The sequence below is a fragment of the Nannospalax galili genome, unplaced genomic scaffold, assembly GCF_000622305.1.
Source record: "Nannospalax galili isolate Female #2095 unplaced genomic scaffold, S.galili_v1.0 scaffold846, whole genome shotgun sequence".
NCBI classification, from domain to species: Eukaryota; Metazoa; Chordata; class Mammalia; order Rodentia; family Spalacidae; genus Nannospalax; species Nannospalax galili.
In genome coordinates this window covers 3,015,333-3,029,833 of record NW_008356458.1, presented here as the reverse complement: position 1 = coordinate 3,029,833, position 14,501 = coordinate 3,015,333, and the positions used below count along the sequence as shown (strand labels likewise).

Sequence of the window (14,501 nt, the reverse complement as noted above, 5' to 3'; positions counted from 1 at the left end):
AACTGTGAACTGTGAACCTCAAAATTTACAGCTAATTTTGAAAGAGAAGCATCTTTGCTCTGGAAATTGTTATTGAATATGTTAATGCTGTAATGAAATGCTTCTAATGTCGTTATTAAATAATTAAAAAAAAAAGAAAAAAAAGTGCTCTGTTTCTGAGTTATGTTGACAGTTGTTTGACTCTATATAGTTGTCAAAACTCACTGGGACTGTGCATTAAAGTGGGTGAATTTTGATGTATGTAAATTGGACTTCAATAAACCTGACTGTTCTAGTTAGCTTCTCAATTGCTGTGACAAAACACCCTTACCAGTACCAACTTGGGGAGGAAGGGGTTTATTTGATTTACATCTCCTGGGTCACAGTTCATCACTGAGGGAACCCAAGGTAGGAACTTAGGGCAGGAACCTGGAGGCAGGAACTGAAGCACAGGCCATGGAGGAATGCTGTTTAACTGGCTTGCTTCCCTGGCTGGTGCTCAGCCTGCTTTCTCATACAACACAGGACAACCTGTCCAGTAGTGGCACCACCCAATGGACTGGGCCCTCCCACATCACTCAACAATCAAGAAAATACCCCACAGACATGCCCACAGACCAGGCTAGTGAAGGAAATTCCTGAATTGAGGTTCCTTCTACCCATGTGTGTCATGTTGACAACTAAAGCTATCTAGCATACAGATCAAAAACTTTAAAGAGAAAACAAGTTGTTTAATCAGCCAAGGGTTTATTGGGTGATGTACAGTGGCTAAAGAAAACATGCAATTCAAAGAAGCTTTTCATCTGTATGAGTAAACCTGTGATACTGCAAAGTAAATTCACATGCCAGGATGAGAAGGCAGAGGGTACCAAGCAGCTCCTTGGGCACCTAGGCAAGAAGATAGGCAGATAGAGGTAGGACTGCTTTCTGTCATCACAAGGACTTCATTCAACAGTGGGAACATGGAGTGGATCATAGAGGATAGGTAGGTGGGCCTTTGGGGGACATATTTAGAAGGGTATGAAATTCAGGTGTAATCCAAGGTAGAGATGGACGTGGGCAGTTTAGGTAGTCATAAAATGGCTGCTTCTGACAAAATGGACACTTCCACTGTGTGAGGACTAACAAATAATTGTTCTCCTTCATTCACAGAAAGGCCCCCCTTCTGGGAAAGACCGAGTAAAGAAAGGCGGATCCTACATGTGCCATAAGGTCAGTCAGGTAACTGAACTCTGTGTAGGTGCTCTAGTGGTTTATAAATTCCTTGTAAAATACTGCCCCCAAATGTCCCTTTCCCTTTTGCTGATATAAATCTGTCCCATGCAAATCAGAACAAATTAGGATGGTCATCTTAAATTTAGTAGCAGACATGGGTCAAAGTACCAGGTGAAACAGAGCTTGTGAAAAACGTATTGGCAAACAAACCACCTGCTGAATCCTGCCCTTTTAAGAGGCTTCTGTTGTCCTCTGAAATAGGTAGGCTAAGTACTGTTTTCCCATCTTTTAAGTCCAGAACCACATCCTATTTTGAGATGTCTGTAAATTTCTGAATTCTCTGTTGATTCAAGCTAGAGTTATAAATGGAGAGTGGTTTTTGGTATTCCAAAATGGAAGCACTCAAGTGTGCTTGGTGTAAATATGTGCATTTCTGCTCTTTGAACTATGACTTCAGTGACCGAGCTGCAGTTCTCGGTTAGTCTGATCATTGCTTCATGAGTAACCTGCGTAGGAATTTGGAAATAGAATCCGATCCCTTCCCTTTTCTCTTTGAATCATGCATTTTTAGTGCCTCCAGCACTCTAGGTTCCTGTCTTCTGCCTGTGTACAAAGATGGTGTTTTGCAGTTTGTTATTACCAAGAAGCTTTGCATGGTGATTGACTCCGTCGAGGCAGTTAGAGACTTAAAACCACCTAAAATGACTCCAAATTAAGTTACTTATTTCATAATGGTGGCATTAGCAAACTTTGCCCTAAAAACGTCACCCTCAAACTCTATTTCACTTTAGAAAGTGAAATAAAGTCATATGTCTATGACTGACGCCTGGCGCTCTACTTGCCCCCATCTGATTAGGGTTTTCTGCTGTATAACCTGGGCATCAGGATGTTCTAAAAACTCTGCAGGTGTTGAAAATATTCAGCAAATTTGGGAGCCACTGACCTCCAGTGTCTTTAGATGATATACATGGGTGAGTCTGTTGGCATGTGTTCCTTCCTCATTTCTTAGCCTAGTCTTTGACCAAGTGATCAACTGGAAGTTCATCCAGTTGAGCTCAGTTTATGCTTTCAACCTAGTAAGATGTGGATAAATTTAACATTATGAAATCTTGATTGATTAATTAGTTACATTTTCCAGTCAGGGTCTTGTTATGCTGACCAGGGTAGTCTCCAACTCTTGGGTGGGCTAAGGCATTCTTTCTGACTCAGCCTCTCAAGTAACTGTGACTGAGGCATGTATTAACTTGCTTGGCTCAAAGCTCATTCTTGATCATAGGGAATAAATACATTTTTGAAATTTAGGATCACACTGTCATTTTAATAGTTTATGTCAGATGTTTGTTTTTGTTTGTTTTTACTGAGGAATGAATGAGGGGCTGGAGAGATGGCTCAGCAGTTAAGAGGACTGGCTGCTTTTATAGAGGACCCAAGTTGGATTCTCAGAACCTATATGGTGGCTAACAGCCATCTATAACTCCAGTTCCAGGGGATCTGTTTCCCTTTTCTGACCTCCATAGGCATTGCATGATACAGGTGCACTTACATACATGCAGGCATAACACTCATACACATAAAATAGAAATAATAAAGAAAATATTTTAAAAATTAAAAGAGAAATGAATATAGATTTTGCCAGGTACTTTTTCGAGATGACTATATGCTTTTCTTTTTCATTCAGTTAACCTGATATAATATGGTGAATTACACTAATTGATTTTAATTTTCTTGTTGTTTCTTGAGTCAGTGTCTCACTATATAGCCAAGACTGACTTTGACGTTACTATGTAACTCAAAATTTCTCAATTTTTTTTGCCTCAGCCTCCCAAGTTGTAGCATAACAGCCATGAGCAACCAGCCACACCCAGCTTGATGTTTACTTGTTAAACCATCCTTTAATTCCTACATATATTCCATTTAGTCATGATGTATTATCCTTTTTATATACTTTGGCAGTTTTCTAAAATGTTGAGAATTTTTGCATCTAATTAATGAAGAGTGTTGATCTGGTTTTTCTTTTTTAAAAATCTGTGTATGGTTTTGGTGTATTGGTATATTCATAAATTGAATTGGAAAGATATTCTCTTCAGTTTTTTATCTTTAATTTTTAAGAAGAGTCATGTAAACTTTTTTTTCTGAAATGTTTGATAGAATTTCCCATTGAAGGTATTTGGACCTGTATTTGCACATTAGTCTTTGTTGTTGTTGTTGTTGTTACTCTATTAAAAATGTGAGCTAGGCTTCTTAAGAAAAAGAGGCTTATTTTAGTTTATGTTTTCAGATGTCCAGGGGTGGGGGGAAACATATGATGATTATTTTTTTTTTTTTTTTTTTTTTGAGACAGGGTCTCCCTGTAACCCCAGCTAGCCTAGAACTCACTTATGTATGCCAGGCTGGCCTTGATCTCACAGAGATCCACCTGCCTCTGCCTCTGTCCCTGGAGTGTGAGTGCTGAGGTTAAAAGTGTGTGCCACTACTTCCTGCTGTAGTTATATTCTTGCTGGCAGACTCTAGAGGTGATACAGGGGAGCATATGGAAAGAGACAGTTTGTGTGTGTGTGTGTGTGTGTGTGTGTGTGTGTGTGTGTGTGTGCGCGCATGTATGCATGTGTGCATTATCTCTCTCCTTCTAGTAAAGCCACTAAGTTTCTATCATGGTGGCTCCATTCTAATGATTTTATCTAATCCTCATCACCTCCCAAAGAAAGACCACATCTAAACAAACATAATGAAAGTTAAGTTTTTGCCCCCTTAATACCTCATGTTGGGGACTAAATGTCAACATATAAAGTCTTAGGGGGTATATGCAAATGATATCTAAACTGTAACAAATTGTGACTGTGTATTTATTTAATAGATGCAAAATTGTATAAAGTATCTTTTTCTACATGGGTAAAGTCTAATCTGTTTTTTTAAGGACTATATTTCAACTGAGTTATTGAATTTACTGGTGTAATCTCTGCCTTTTTCATTGGGTAATTAGGCCAATTTTATATTTAATGAAACTCTTGATATTGTCAGGTTTTAATGTGATGTCTTGAGATTTGATTTTTTTTTCTCTCTGTCTCTTGTCTATTCTTTGTTCTTTTTTATTTTCTTTGGATTGTTATTTTCATCACTCCATTTTTTCTTCTTAGGTTTATTAGCCATAACGCTTTGTTTTAAAGTGAATGGTTGATTTAGAATCAAGTTAATAATGAACTTTTCCTAGCCAGCCAGAAAAGTACATTTTGATTTGATTGAGTTCAGAGTGATGAGGAGACTATTACAGAACAGGAGACTAGCACAATGGCACACCTAGATGGAATCAGAATTTTCCCATAGAAAAATGGCAGTTTCAACAAATAAAAAGAATGTCATAATTAATTTTTTGAAATGACGCTAACAAGAAGGTAACTTATTTTTTATTATGAACTGAGGTCAGTTTGTATGACTAAAGTAAATTCCTAAAATCATTACTATTTTTAAAATTCCGTATAAAGTGAAGCTTCAGGAAGGAGATTGGGACACAGGAAGGCAAGCCATGTGGAAATACAGCATCCATTTCAGAGCACTGGCCAGAGAATAGGTGGAAGCAAGCTAGAATCCTGGACCTGTGCTTGTAAGAGTGCTTGTAAGCAGTGTGGCCTCAGGCAGACTATTAATATCTCTTGATCTCAATTTTTGCTTCATGTATGTAATTCAAGTACTGTTTATACCTCTCTCCTAGGACTATTGGAAGAATTCATTGACTTAATATATGTGAAGTCAATAGAACAGTTCACATAGTAAGCCCTCCAATACTAGTTTTGGTTGTTGACGCTGTTAAATGATACCTATAGGATCTTCAGCCAAGTCCACAGTATCAAGGAGACGCTCGTCTTCCTACCAAAATGCTAAACAAAGCAGTTGATCTAGTATCATTTGAAAGAGTAGTGGTGAGACGGGTTCTGCTGTGTGCTTCCCTAGATTGGTTTAGTCATCATGAGCTGCAGTTATCTTAAAAGTACCCCTTATCTGAGAAATGTCTTCTTCTCACAAAAATCATGTTTCTGTCCCAGTTGATTTCTAAGCCCCCAGGCTGGTAAGTAGTTATCTTAAATGGTTTATTCCATGATCCAGGGTCACATTCTTAGCATAGATATTGATCCACTGTACACAGTAATTAGCCATTTTGATGAAATAGGGCTAAAACAGGTCCCCCCTAGGACTCCTGTTCTTAATTAATATAGTGACCCATTTTTTTCAGTCATTCAAAGACATCACTTTAAGAACCACTTTTGGTGCTAAAAATATAGGGAAGAAAAAAAGAAAAGAACAACCAGGACATTTATAATCAGGGCATTTAGCTTTTTAATTGTGTCTCTATTAATGACCCATTATTGAAATTTAAGAAGAACTACTTATTAATAAATATTTGCTGAGTGAGTGAATGCGTTTGAAATAGAATGGTAGTATGAACTGACTCTTTGCAAGTGATTAGGCCTGACCTCTCAACACTTACCGCTGTGTGTGTGTGTGTGTGTGTGTGTGTGTGTGTGTGTGTATGTATGTGTATGTATGTCTGTGTCTGTGTCTGTCTGCGTCTCTGTTTGTGTTGCTAAGGATTGAACCCAGGCCTTGAACATCCTGGGCACATGTTCTACCACTGAGTGACATCCCCATCCCCTCAGTGCCTTTATAGTGAAACTTGTTTTTTGGATTCCGACTTTAATCCTCATTTTGGTCTTGGGAATCCAATAATGACTCTTTTTGTTGTTGTCCACTTCAAATTTTTTATTTTACATACAAAACAATTTCATTGTATAACATTTAGAGAAGAAATAATAAAGAAAAAGAAAAATAAATTCATTTATCTGATGCCTTAGAGATAACTATTGGATTGTATTTTGCCAGAGATTTTGTGTACTTTTATATAATTTTTTCAAGAATGGAATTATTTTGGGCCAGTGAGGTGGCTCAGCAGGTAAAGGTGCCTGCCACCAAACCTGACAACTTGAGCTGAATCCCTGGGACCCATGGGGTACAAGGAGAGGACCAACTCTTGCAAGTTGTCCTCTGACCTCCATATGTACACTGTAGCATGCGCATCCACATACATAGAAAGTAAATAAATAAATATTTAAAAACTAATAAAAGCCAGGCATGGTGGCACACTCCTTTAATCTCAGCAATCGAGAGGCAGAGGCAGGCAGATCTCTGTGAGTTCAGGGCTAGCCTGGTCTACATAGCAAGTTCCAGGCCAGCTGGGGCTACAGGGAGACCCTGTCCCAAAAAGACCAAAGAAAAAACAAATAATAAAAAGAATGGAATTATTTGTGTATACTCAGGTTTTTAAACATGGTCATGGTGACAGTTTCCTGTGTCACAGATCTCTTTTCTCATGTGTCACTGCTGCAGAATCCTCAACACTGTTCTGAGCAAGTACTAACATTTCATCAGTCATATATCCTGGCTTTTGTTGCCTATAGAATAATCCATTCAGTAAAAACTAGTCCTGTACTGAGTTGCCAAGACCTCTCTCTCTGCTTTCCCTCCATTTATACAGCAAATAAACCTTTCCTGTTTATGTAGCGCATGTACATCCCCAGTTAGATGCTGGCAGAGGAGCATCATCTTCCCTCAGTCATACACAGGACCTCTAGGGCCTCCTTCAGAGCTGGACAGTGCTTCTCTTGTTTCGTGAAGAAGAGTCTAGTTCTGAGGTCAGAGAAGACTGGCAAAGGAACGTCTGTGCTAAAGAGCACCGTGTTCACAGAGCAGAGTAGGTGTCATGCTTCTCTGTGTGCTCCTTGCTTTCCTTTTTATGTAGAATCAAGATGGAAGATTTTTGTTTGAGTTTTTTGTTTGAGTTTTTAAGGTGCTGGGGATTGAACTTGGGGCTTGCTCACACTAGGCAAGTGCTCTACCACTGAGCTACATTCCCAACTCCAAGATGAAGTGTTTTCATGTAATTCTATGAACAGTTTCATTTTATTAAATAGAAACCAGATTCAGGAAGGTTGACTAGTGACTAAATCTGGGATTTTGCCCTTACTGGTTAAAAAAGTTAGCAAAATTATATCATAATTTTCATTTGTATTAAGTCTAGACTCCCCTTACTTTGGTGGCAGTAATGTGACTCCATCTGTTTACCTGCCTACATTTCCTGCTTCTTACATTAACCATCTTTGGCTCACTTTTCCTAGAATTCCAGTTCTTCGAGTCTTTGGGCATCTCAGCTCCCATATCACCTCCTCCTTTTCCAGACCACCCTGTGTAAAGTAGTCTTGTCGTTTTCCATCCTCTCTCCCATTGTTACTTTCTTCAGAGGTGACTGCTGCAGGGGGCAACAGCCTTGAGTTTATCAGCCTGTTTATTGTCTGAGTACTTCCTGTTGAATGTCAGCTCCGTTATAACAGGTACCTTGTTTATCTTGCTCTGATTACATCCGCTGAAAATAGCTTCTGGCGTATTATAAGCTCTCCTATACTTAATGAGTAAACCATGCCGCGATGTGATCAGGCTGTGGTTTTGCTGTTCTCTTGCCAGAATCTTCCCTTGTTCATGCTTCCCATGCCATTGCTCTTCCACTTAATTTGCATTCCTTCCTCTTTTCTCCATCACTACTATTCAGAGTCCAGCCTGTGGGCTGCAGCAGCACCTGGGAGCTTGTTAAACATGGAGGTTCTTGAGCACCACACCAAGCCTGTGACAGTAACAGCTCTATGTGTACAGCCAAGGCATGTGTATTTGGACAAGCTTTCCAGGCTAGTGTGTGTGTGTGTGTGTGTGTGTGTGTGTTGGTCTGTGTGTCTTCTGCTGTAGTAGTTACTTGTATTGTTGCTGTGATAAAATACCCTTAAAAAAGCAACTTAAGGGTCAGTGAGAAGAAGGGCTCCATGGGCCTGATGACTCTAATTGGATCCCACGATTCAACATAGTGGCAGGAAAGAATTGACTCCTGAGCACTGTATTCTGACCTCCATATGTGCTCTGTGGTACGCATGAGCCTGCACACACGCGTGCACACACACGTGTGAGCGCACATGCACACGCACACACATGCACACTAAAGAATAAAAATTAGGGGCTGGAGAGATGGCTTAGCGGTTAAGAGCACTGACTGCTCTTGCAGAGGAGACCAGGGTTCAATTCCCAGCACCCACATGGCAGCTACGAACCATCCTTAACTCCAGTTCCAGGAGAATCTGAAGCCCTCTTCTGACCTCCGCGGCATTGCACAACATGGGTGCACTCACATACATGCACACAATACACTCATACACATTAAAAAAATAATAAATCAACACTACAAGCACTTACAAAAATTAAAATTAAAATTTAGCAACTTAAGGGAGGAAGGGTTTATTTGGGTTCACAGTTCTAGGGTACAGTCCATTTTGGAGGGGAAGTCATGGCAGCAGGAGCTCAAGGCAGCTGGTCACATTGTATCTGTAGTCAGGAAGCAGAAGATATAGGTGCTGGTCTCAGCTGGCTTTCTCCTTTGTATGCAGTGTAGCTCCCCAGTCCAGGGAATGGTGGCACCCACGATGAGAGTCTGTCTTCCTACCTGTTAACCTAATGAAGATTATCTCTCACAGATGTGTCCAAAGACTTGTCTCTGGTGATTCTGGATCTTGTCAAGTTGACACTATTAACTATCAGGATTGTGTTCTGAGAACCACTGTTATAACTGTGTATGCCCCACTTAGGCCAAGTATTCTTTCCTAAAGACATTGACATTCTGCAAGGGACAATCCCTTCACCCAAATTACTAACCTCAGAGTCATTTAATTTAACCCTAGCCTGCTTTGTAGCTGGTTGATGAGTGGTCTGTAGCCAGGCAGGGCAGGATCATGCCAAGAAGCTGTGTGTGCTCTCCTGATGCAAATAGTAGGTGGCCAGGAAATGAAATACTTGGCTGGTTTCATCATGTGTGGTCCCGTCATGGTAGAAGACTGTCAAAGTCATCTGTCTCTATGCTTCCCCTGAACTTGAACCTTGCTACAGGGTGGAATTCACTGCATATATTGGGTTGCATGGAGTCCTGGATTGTCTTTCTGAGTTTAATTCTAAAAACATCAGAACTCTGCCATTTCACAGCAGCCTAGAGAATAGACCCTGCCTGCATGGAGCTTTCTGCAGTGCCTCCTCACACAGCCATTCCCAGATGGGCCTCCTCACACAGCCATTCCCAGATGGGCCTCCTCACACAGCCGTTCCCAGATGGGCCTCCTCACGCAGCCAGATAGTTGAGAGCTTCCCAGATAGTTGAGAGCTTCCATTCATGTGGGTCACACAGAATTTTGGGTACCATCAACTTCTCATTATTTCAAGCATGTTTTTAAAGGATTTGAAATTTTTTATTTTATATGTATGTGAGTGCCTGCATCTATATATACATATGTGTGCACCACATATGTACCTAGTTGTACCTAGTGCCTGTGGAGGCCAGAAGAAGGCATCAAATTCCCTGGAACTGGAATTATAGATGGTTGTGAGTTACCTGATGTAGGTGCTAGGAATCAAACCCAGCAGCAAGGGCTCTTAACCACTGAGCAATCTCTCCAGCTCACAAGCACGTTTTAAAAAATCTTCCTTCTATCTGAGAATTGATAATACATTCTATTCTTCACTGTCCACAGAGAAAATTGGTTGCTATTGTTTTATTATCTATAGAAGATAAAGCTTTACATCTTTCTGTCTTTCTTTTTTATGGCCATAGAATTTCCATGTCAACTTCAGAGATAATTTTTATGGAGATTAGCAGCATCTGGCTTTTGTAAGAGAAAAGAGGTAATAGGAATTTTAAAAAATATCTTACATGCTGGCCTATTTTTTTTTTCTCCTCACAAATCATCGCTTCTGCATGAGTCCCAAACTTTTTCTACATAATTCTTTTCAAAGTTTCTTTAGCCAGCTGGCAGGAACTAGAATTTCACTGGATCAGCTCTGAGTTTCTGCCCATGGCACCCAGGATGATTAGTTTGTTTTTATTCTGTTATTTTGAATCAGAAAATTCATACGTGGTTATTTTTGGAATCTGGATGTTTTGTAAGTGCTACGTCAAGTAGCCCACGGTCATTCACTGAGTACTCTGTGGGGCCATAGATGCAGGTCCTGTATGTGTGTGAGTGTGTGTGTGTGTAAACAGGGCTTGTGTGTTGGCTGTGGGAAAAAAGACATGAGATGTGAGGTACCCTTCCCACTGGGAATGCAGACTCTTGCTGAGGCAGCAGCCACTCTGCAGTTCAATCCAGGTTGGAATCCTGCTTCCTTTAACAGCTGTGTCATCTTCTGTAACTTGTTTGGTGTGCCTGGACTGTAATGATCAAAGAAGTAAGTGATGACAGTGCTTAGCACCATGTCTAGGGTGTCCTAGGCTCTCAGTGCCTGTGTTTGTGTGCATGTGTGTACTTGCACTTTGCTCTTGCAGAATTACACCTCAAAATGTGTAGCCTTGTGATTTACACTCTCAAGGAACTGGGGTTGGGGATTCCCATTGCCTTTCTTACATTTTATGTTCCTCTGCTTGGCATGTAATTTATTGAATATATTGCATGATATTTGATGCTATTTTAATCTTTTCTTGATTGCCTTTTATTTGTTGTTATAATGTCAAAATTAATACAATAGTGTTAAAATCTTGAAACCTCTTTATCGAGGATAATTGTTGTACATATATGCTATGTTAGGAATAATTCAGTCTGTTTTCTTAGCGTTTTTGTAATCAATGTAGATGAAGGTCATACCATACATGCAGTTCTTGTTCTGACATTTTTGTTTAACATTTTGTCATGGGAATTCTGTGTATTCACATATTATGTAAAAACAGGATTCTCAGAGGCTACCGACTGTTCTACCACATGGATGTGCCATAACTCACATCACCATGGGTTGTTATTCCTTTCTTTCTTTTTGGTGTTTTAAGTAGTGGCAACCTCTCTACTGTATGAAGGTGGTATTTATAAGGTAGAAGACACTAGTTAACTCTGGAATGTTCTGCTGTTTGCAAAGCATACACATTAAGTATCTAGGAGGGTGGTTTGTGGGAAGCTCCACTGTCCAGTAGCTGTATTTCTCTATACTAGGTACGTTTATGCAGCATGCACAAAGCCTTATGCTGTGGGTCCCAGGAACACTTTTCTCACTTTTTCTCTCTCATAGTCCTATTGCTATAGGTATCGCTGTGCTGCTCGAAGCCAGAACACACCTGATAGCTCAGCGTCAAACCTGGGATTCCGCTGTGCAGCTGACCACCTGCCCACCATGGACTGATAGCCAAGAGGAGCCTTCCAAAATCCAGGAAGTTGTTTCTAACCTGCAGTCAGCTTCCCTCTGAACTCTGAAATGATCTTGTACAAAGAATTCCCACCTGAGGTGGGTACCACATCTGCCTAGTGGCCAAAGGAACTGTCTTGCGAGACCAAATTACTGACCTGTGTCAGTACATGTGCTTTATCGTGTGGTGCATCTTTGGGGATCATCGCCATGTTTTATGTTGAAAGCCTTTTGAAGAAGGAGAGAGCAGAGGACTTTGAAGTAGCAGGAAGTGTGTGTCCTGCCCAGACTCTTACCACAGCACTAGACCCTGGGGTCCAGTACTTCATCTGTCTGGGCCTCTGTTTCCTCATCAAATGATGAGTGGATGGACAGCAACGTCTCTGGAGCTCTTTCCAGCTCACAGGTTCTGTGAGCGATAGCAGAGTGTGCTGTGATTGCATCTGGAGAATTTATGACAGATTATTTTTTAGCTATTTTTTTGCCATGTGTGAATCTTGGGTAATACTAATCATATAAGGTAAGAGTTTCCTTATGTGTTATTTTCAGAAAAGGGTAGATGTAAGTCTTTTCTATTCTTGCTGCACTTTGTTCTTTCAAGGAAATCAGTGTCTTTTACATTGTTATGACAAATCCCATGTGGGCCAGTGATAATATTGTTGGAGTTCAGTGATCTGAACACACAGGAATGTCTGTGCAGTGACTGTACTGTGCTTTATCTTTTAACATTAAGTGCCTTTGGCTCAGAGGGGCAATTAGAAGCCCTCTTCCCCCCACCCCCTTTCCCCAAAGCCTTTGGAGAATGTGAAATGTGTACTACACAGGGAAACCTGTTAAATTCTAGGTATAAGAGAAAAAGAACCAGGGCCTTGAATTCACTGTATTCAGGGTATCTGGCATTTTATAATAGAGAAGTGGGAAGTCTTGTTGGCTTTGGAATATGAGATGCTTTGAATCATGCACTATGTCAAATAAACTGGTACCTGCCAAGTCAAGCTTCATTTTTCATTCTTAATTCAAGTTCTTTTTCTCATCCCCTCCTTTATATTTTCATTCAAAGAAACAATTTTGTGATATTTCAGTGTTTTGTTTGCTAGAAAACGTTTTGTTGTTGAGACATGGTCTTACTACGTAGTACTGGCTGGCCTGGAACTCACTATATAGACCAGGTTTGCCTCAAACTCACAGTGATCTACCTGCCTCTGCCTCCCAAGTGCTGGGATTAAAGATGTATGCCACATGCCCAGCCCTGCTAGGAACCTTATGTTCAGTAGCTGGTAATGTTGCTGTATGGGCAGTTTATGGCATTTTTTATTCTCTAAAGCAAGGACCTTCTGCCAGGATCCCTGTTACCACCTTGCTGCTTCTTGCCAAAGCAGATAATGCAGAGCCAAGGGAACTGCTTTGGTGGGTAGGTGCTGCACATGCTGGGAGAGCATGTTGTGTTAGAGTGTTGACTTCCAAGCTCAGATCCCTGTTGTTAGAATTCACCCACATTCTGTAGTCCTGGGGATCTCTGAGCCGTTTCTAGCATATCATTTGAAAAGACATCTTTATGCTGGTTATTCAAAATGCCAGTCAAGTAATATTCAGAAGTGAGTAACCAACACCTGATTGCTACTATCACCTTCTCAGTAAAAGAACTTTGTTTATCTGTGTGTGTGTGTGTGTGTGTGCGTGTGTGCATGCATTCATGGAGGTTGGTGGACAGCTTGTGGGAGTCAGTTGTCTTCCTTTCATGATGTGGGTCCTAGGAATGGAGCTGAAGCTGGCTTGGGTCTGTTCTCAGGTCCTTTTCTTCTCCAGGTAAAGAATTACAAGACTCGAAGTTTGCAGTCACAGCACACAGCCAGGGTTTATTGAAGCACAAGCAACACTTCACACAGCAAAGAGACAGACTCCCCACATGGGGAGGGGTCAGAGCTGGAGCATCGTGGAGAGTCTGGCTTTTGTATTCTGTAGGGTAGGAGGTGGGACAGGACTGGGCTCCCCTTTCCACCACTGGATTGGACAAGGAAGAATGCATGTGGTTGGTTGACTCATTCATAGGAAAGCAGGGACCTGTGTGGAAGAGCAATGGCAGAAAATTTGAAATTCCCACCAGAGAGGGCCTGCAAGCTGGAAAAAAGCCTACCAAAAAGGCCAACTTTGGACAAGAACCCACAAGTGGGTCATTTTGGATATAAGTGAGAGTAATTGAAACACAGCTGAATCTAGTCTGGGGCCTCCTCTCCTGACTACCTGCCTAGTTCAGAACTCCTTCTTGCTCTCCTTCAGAGCTCAGGTTTTCAGGCTTGGTGCTTTTACCCACTGAGCCATCTTGCCGAACCACCTTTTCTTGATACAGGGTCTCCTGTGTAGCCCATTCCAACCTGGAACTCACTATGTAACCCAAGTACTGGGATTGTAGGGATGTACCACTATGCCTGACAATGGCTATATCTTTGTACAACCTCTTAACAAGTTAGGAATGGAGAATAGTCATGTTGTTTGTATGTTTAGCCACATTTGCAGTCACTTTATGGATATAAAAAATATTTCTAAAAACTCCCACTAGCTGATGATTAATTCCACTCGAAAGGAAAAAAAATAGCAAACATTTGTAAGAAGTAGTTAATATGGAAAATAAAGTATTTTATTTTTACAGTCACCACTATGTTACAGTATTTGGTTTTGCTTCTTACCTCCTACCTGTGTGTGTGTGTGTGTGTGTGTGTGTGTGTGTGTGTATACGTGTGTGTATTTCTTAACATTATAGTGTATATATTTTGGAGGCTTTTCCTGTTAATGTTATGTAGCTTAAACATTCTTGTGTGGTTTGGGGAATAGTTTTTAGAACTGCATTTTTAGCAGCAGCATAATATTGGATAGTATTTAAAACAAAATCCTAGCAAGCTCTTCATTTAAGACCCACATATCTAGGTTACCAACTAAAGGATATACTAGACTTCAGTTAGCCACTATACTTTGTAATATTGCATGTTGACATATGAGCAGATGGACATAATAGTAAAAATTTTGCATTTCAGTACCATAATTTTGAATGTGTTGGTTGCTTTCCTGTCCTT

At 40.6% G+C, this 14,501-nt stretch overlaps 1 protein-coding gene across 4 annotated transcripts in view; it reads left to right on the top strand.

The window, feature by feature from the left end:
• The window catches only part of Sumf1 (sulfatase modifying factor 1), a 97,934-nt gene extending 85,506 nt beyond the window's left edge, over positions 1–12,428 (top strand). For 2 of the 4 annotated variants that reach the window (XM_029556911.1, XM_017803617.2), the window contains one exon: positions 11,320–12,428. In XM_029556911.1, the coding sequence (XP_029412771.1) occupies positions 11,320–11,494 (175 nt within the window). In that variant the 3' untranslated portion in view covers positions 11,495–12,428. Of the gene's footprint in view, positions 1–1,131; positions 1,201–11,319 lie in introns of all 4 variants that reach the window. The other 2 variants (XM_008854566.3, XM_017803616.2) reach the window with 2 other exon arrangements.
• Positions 12,429–14,501: the final 2,073 nt, after the last annotated feature.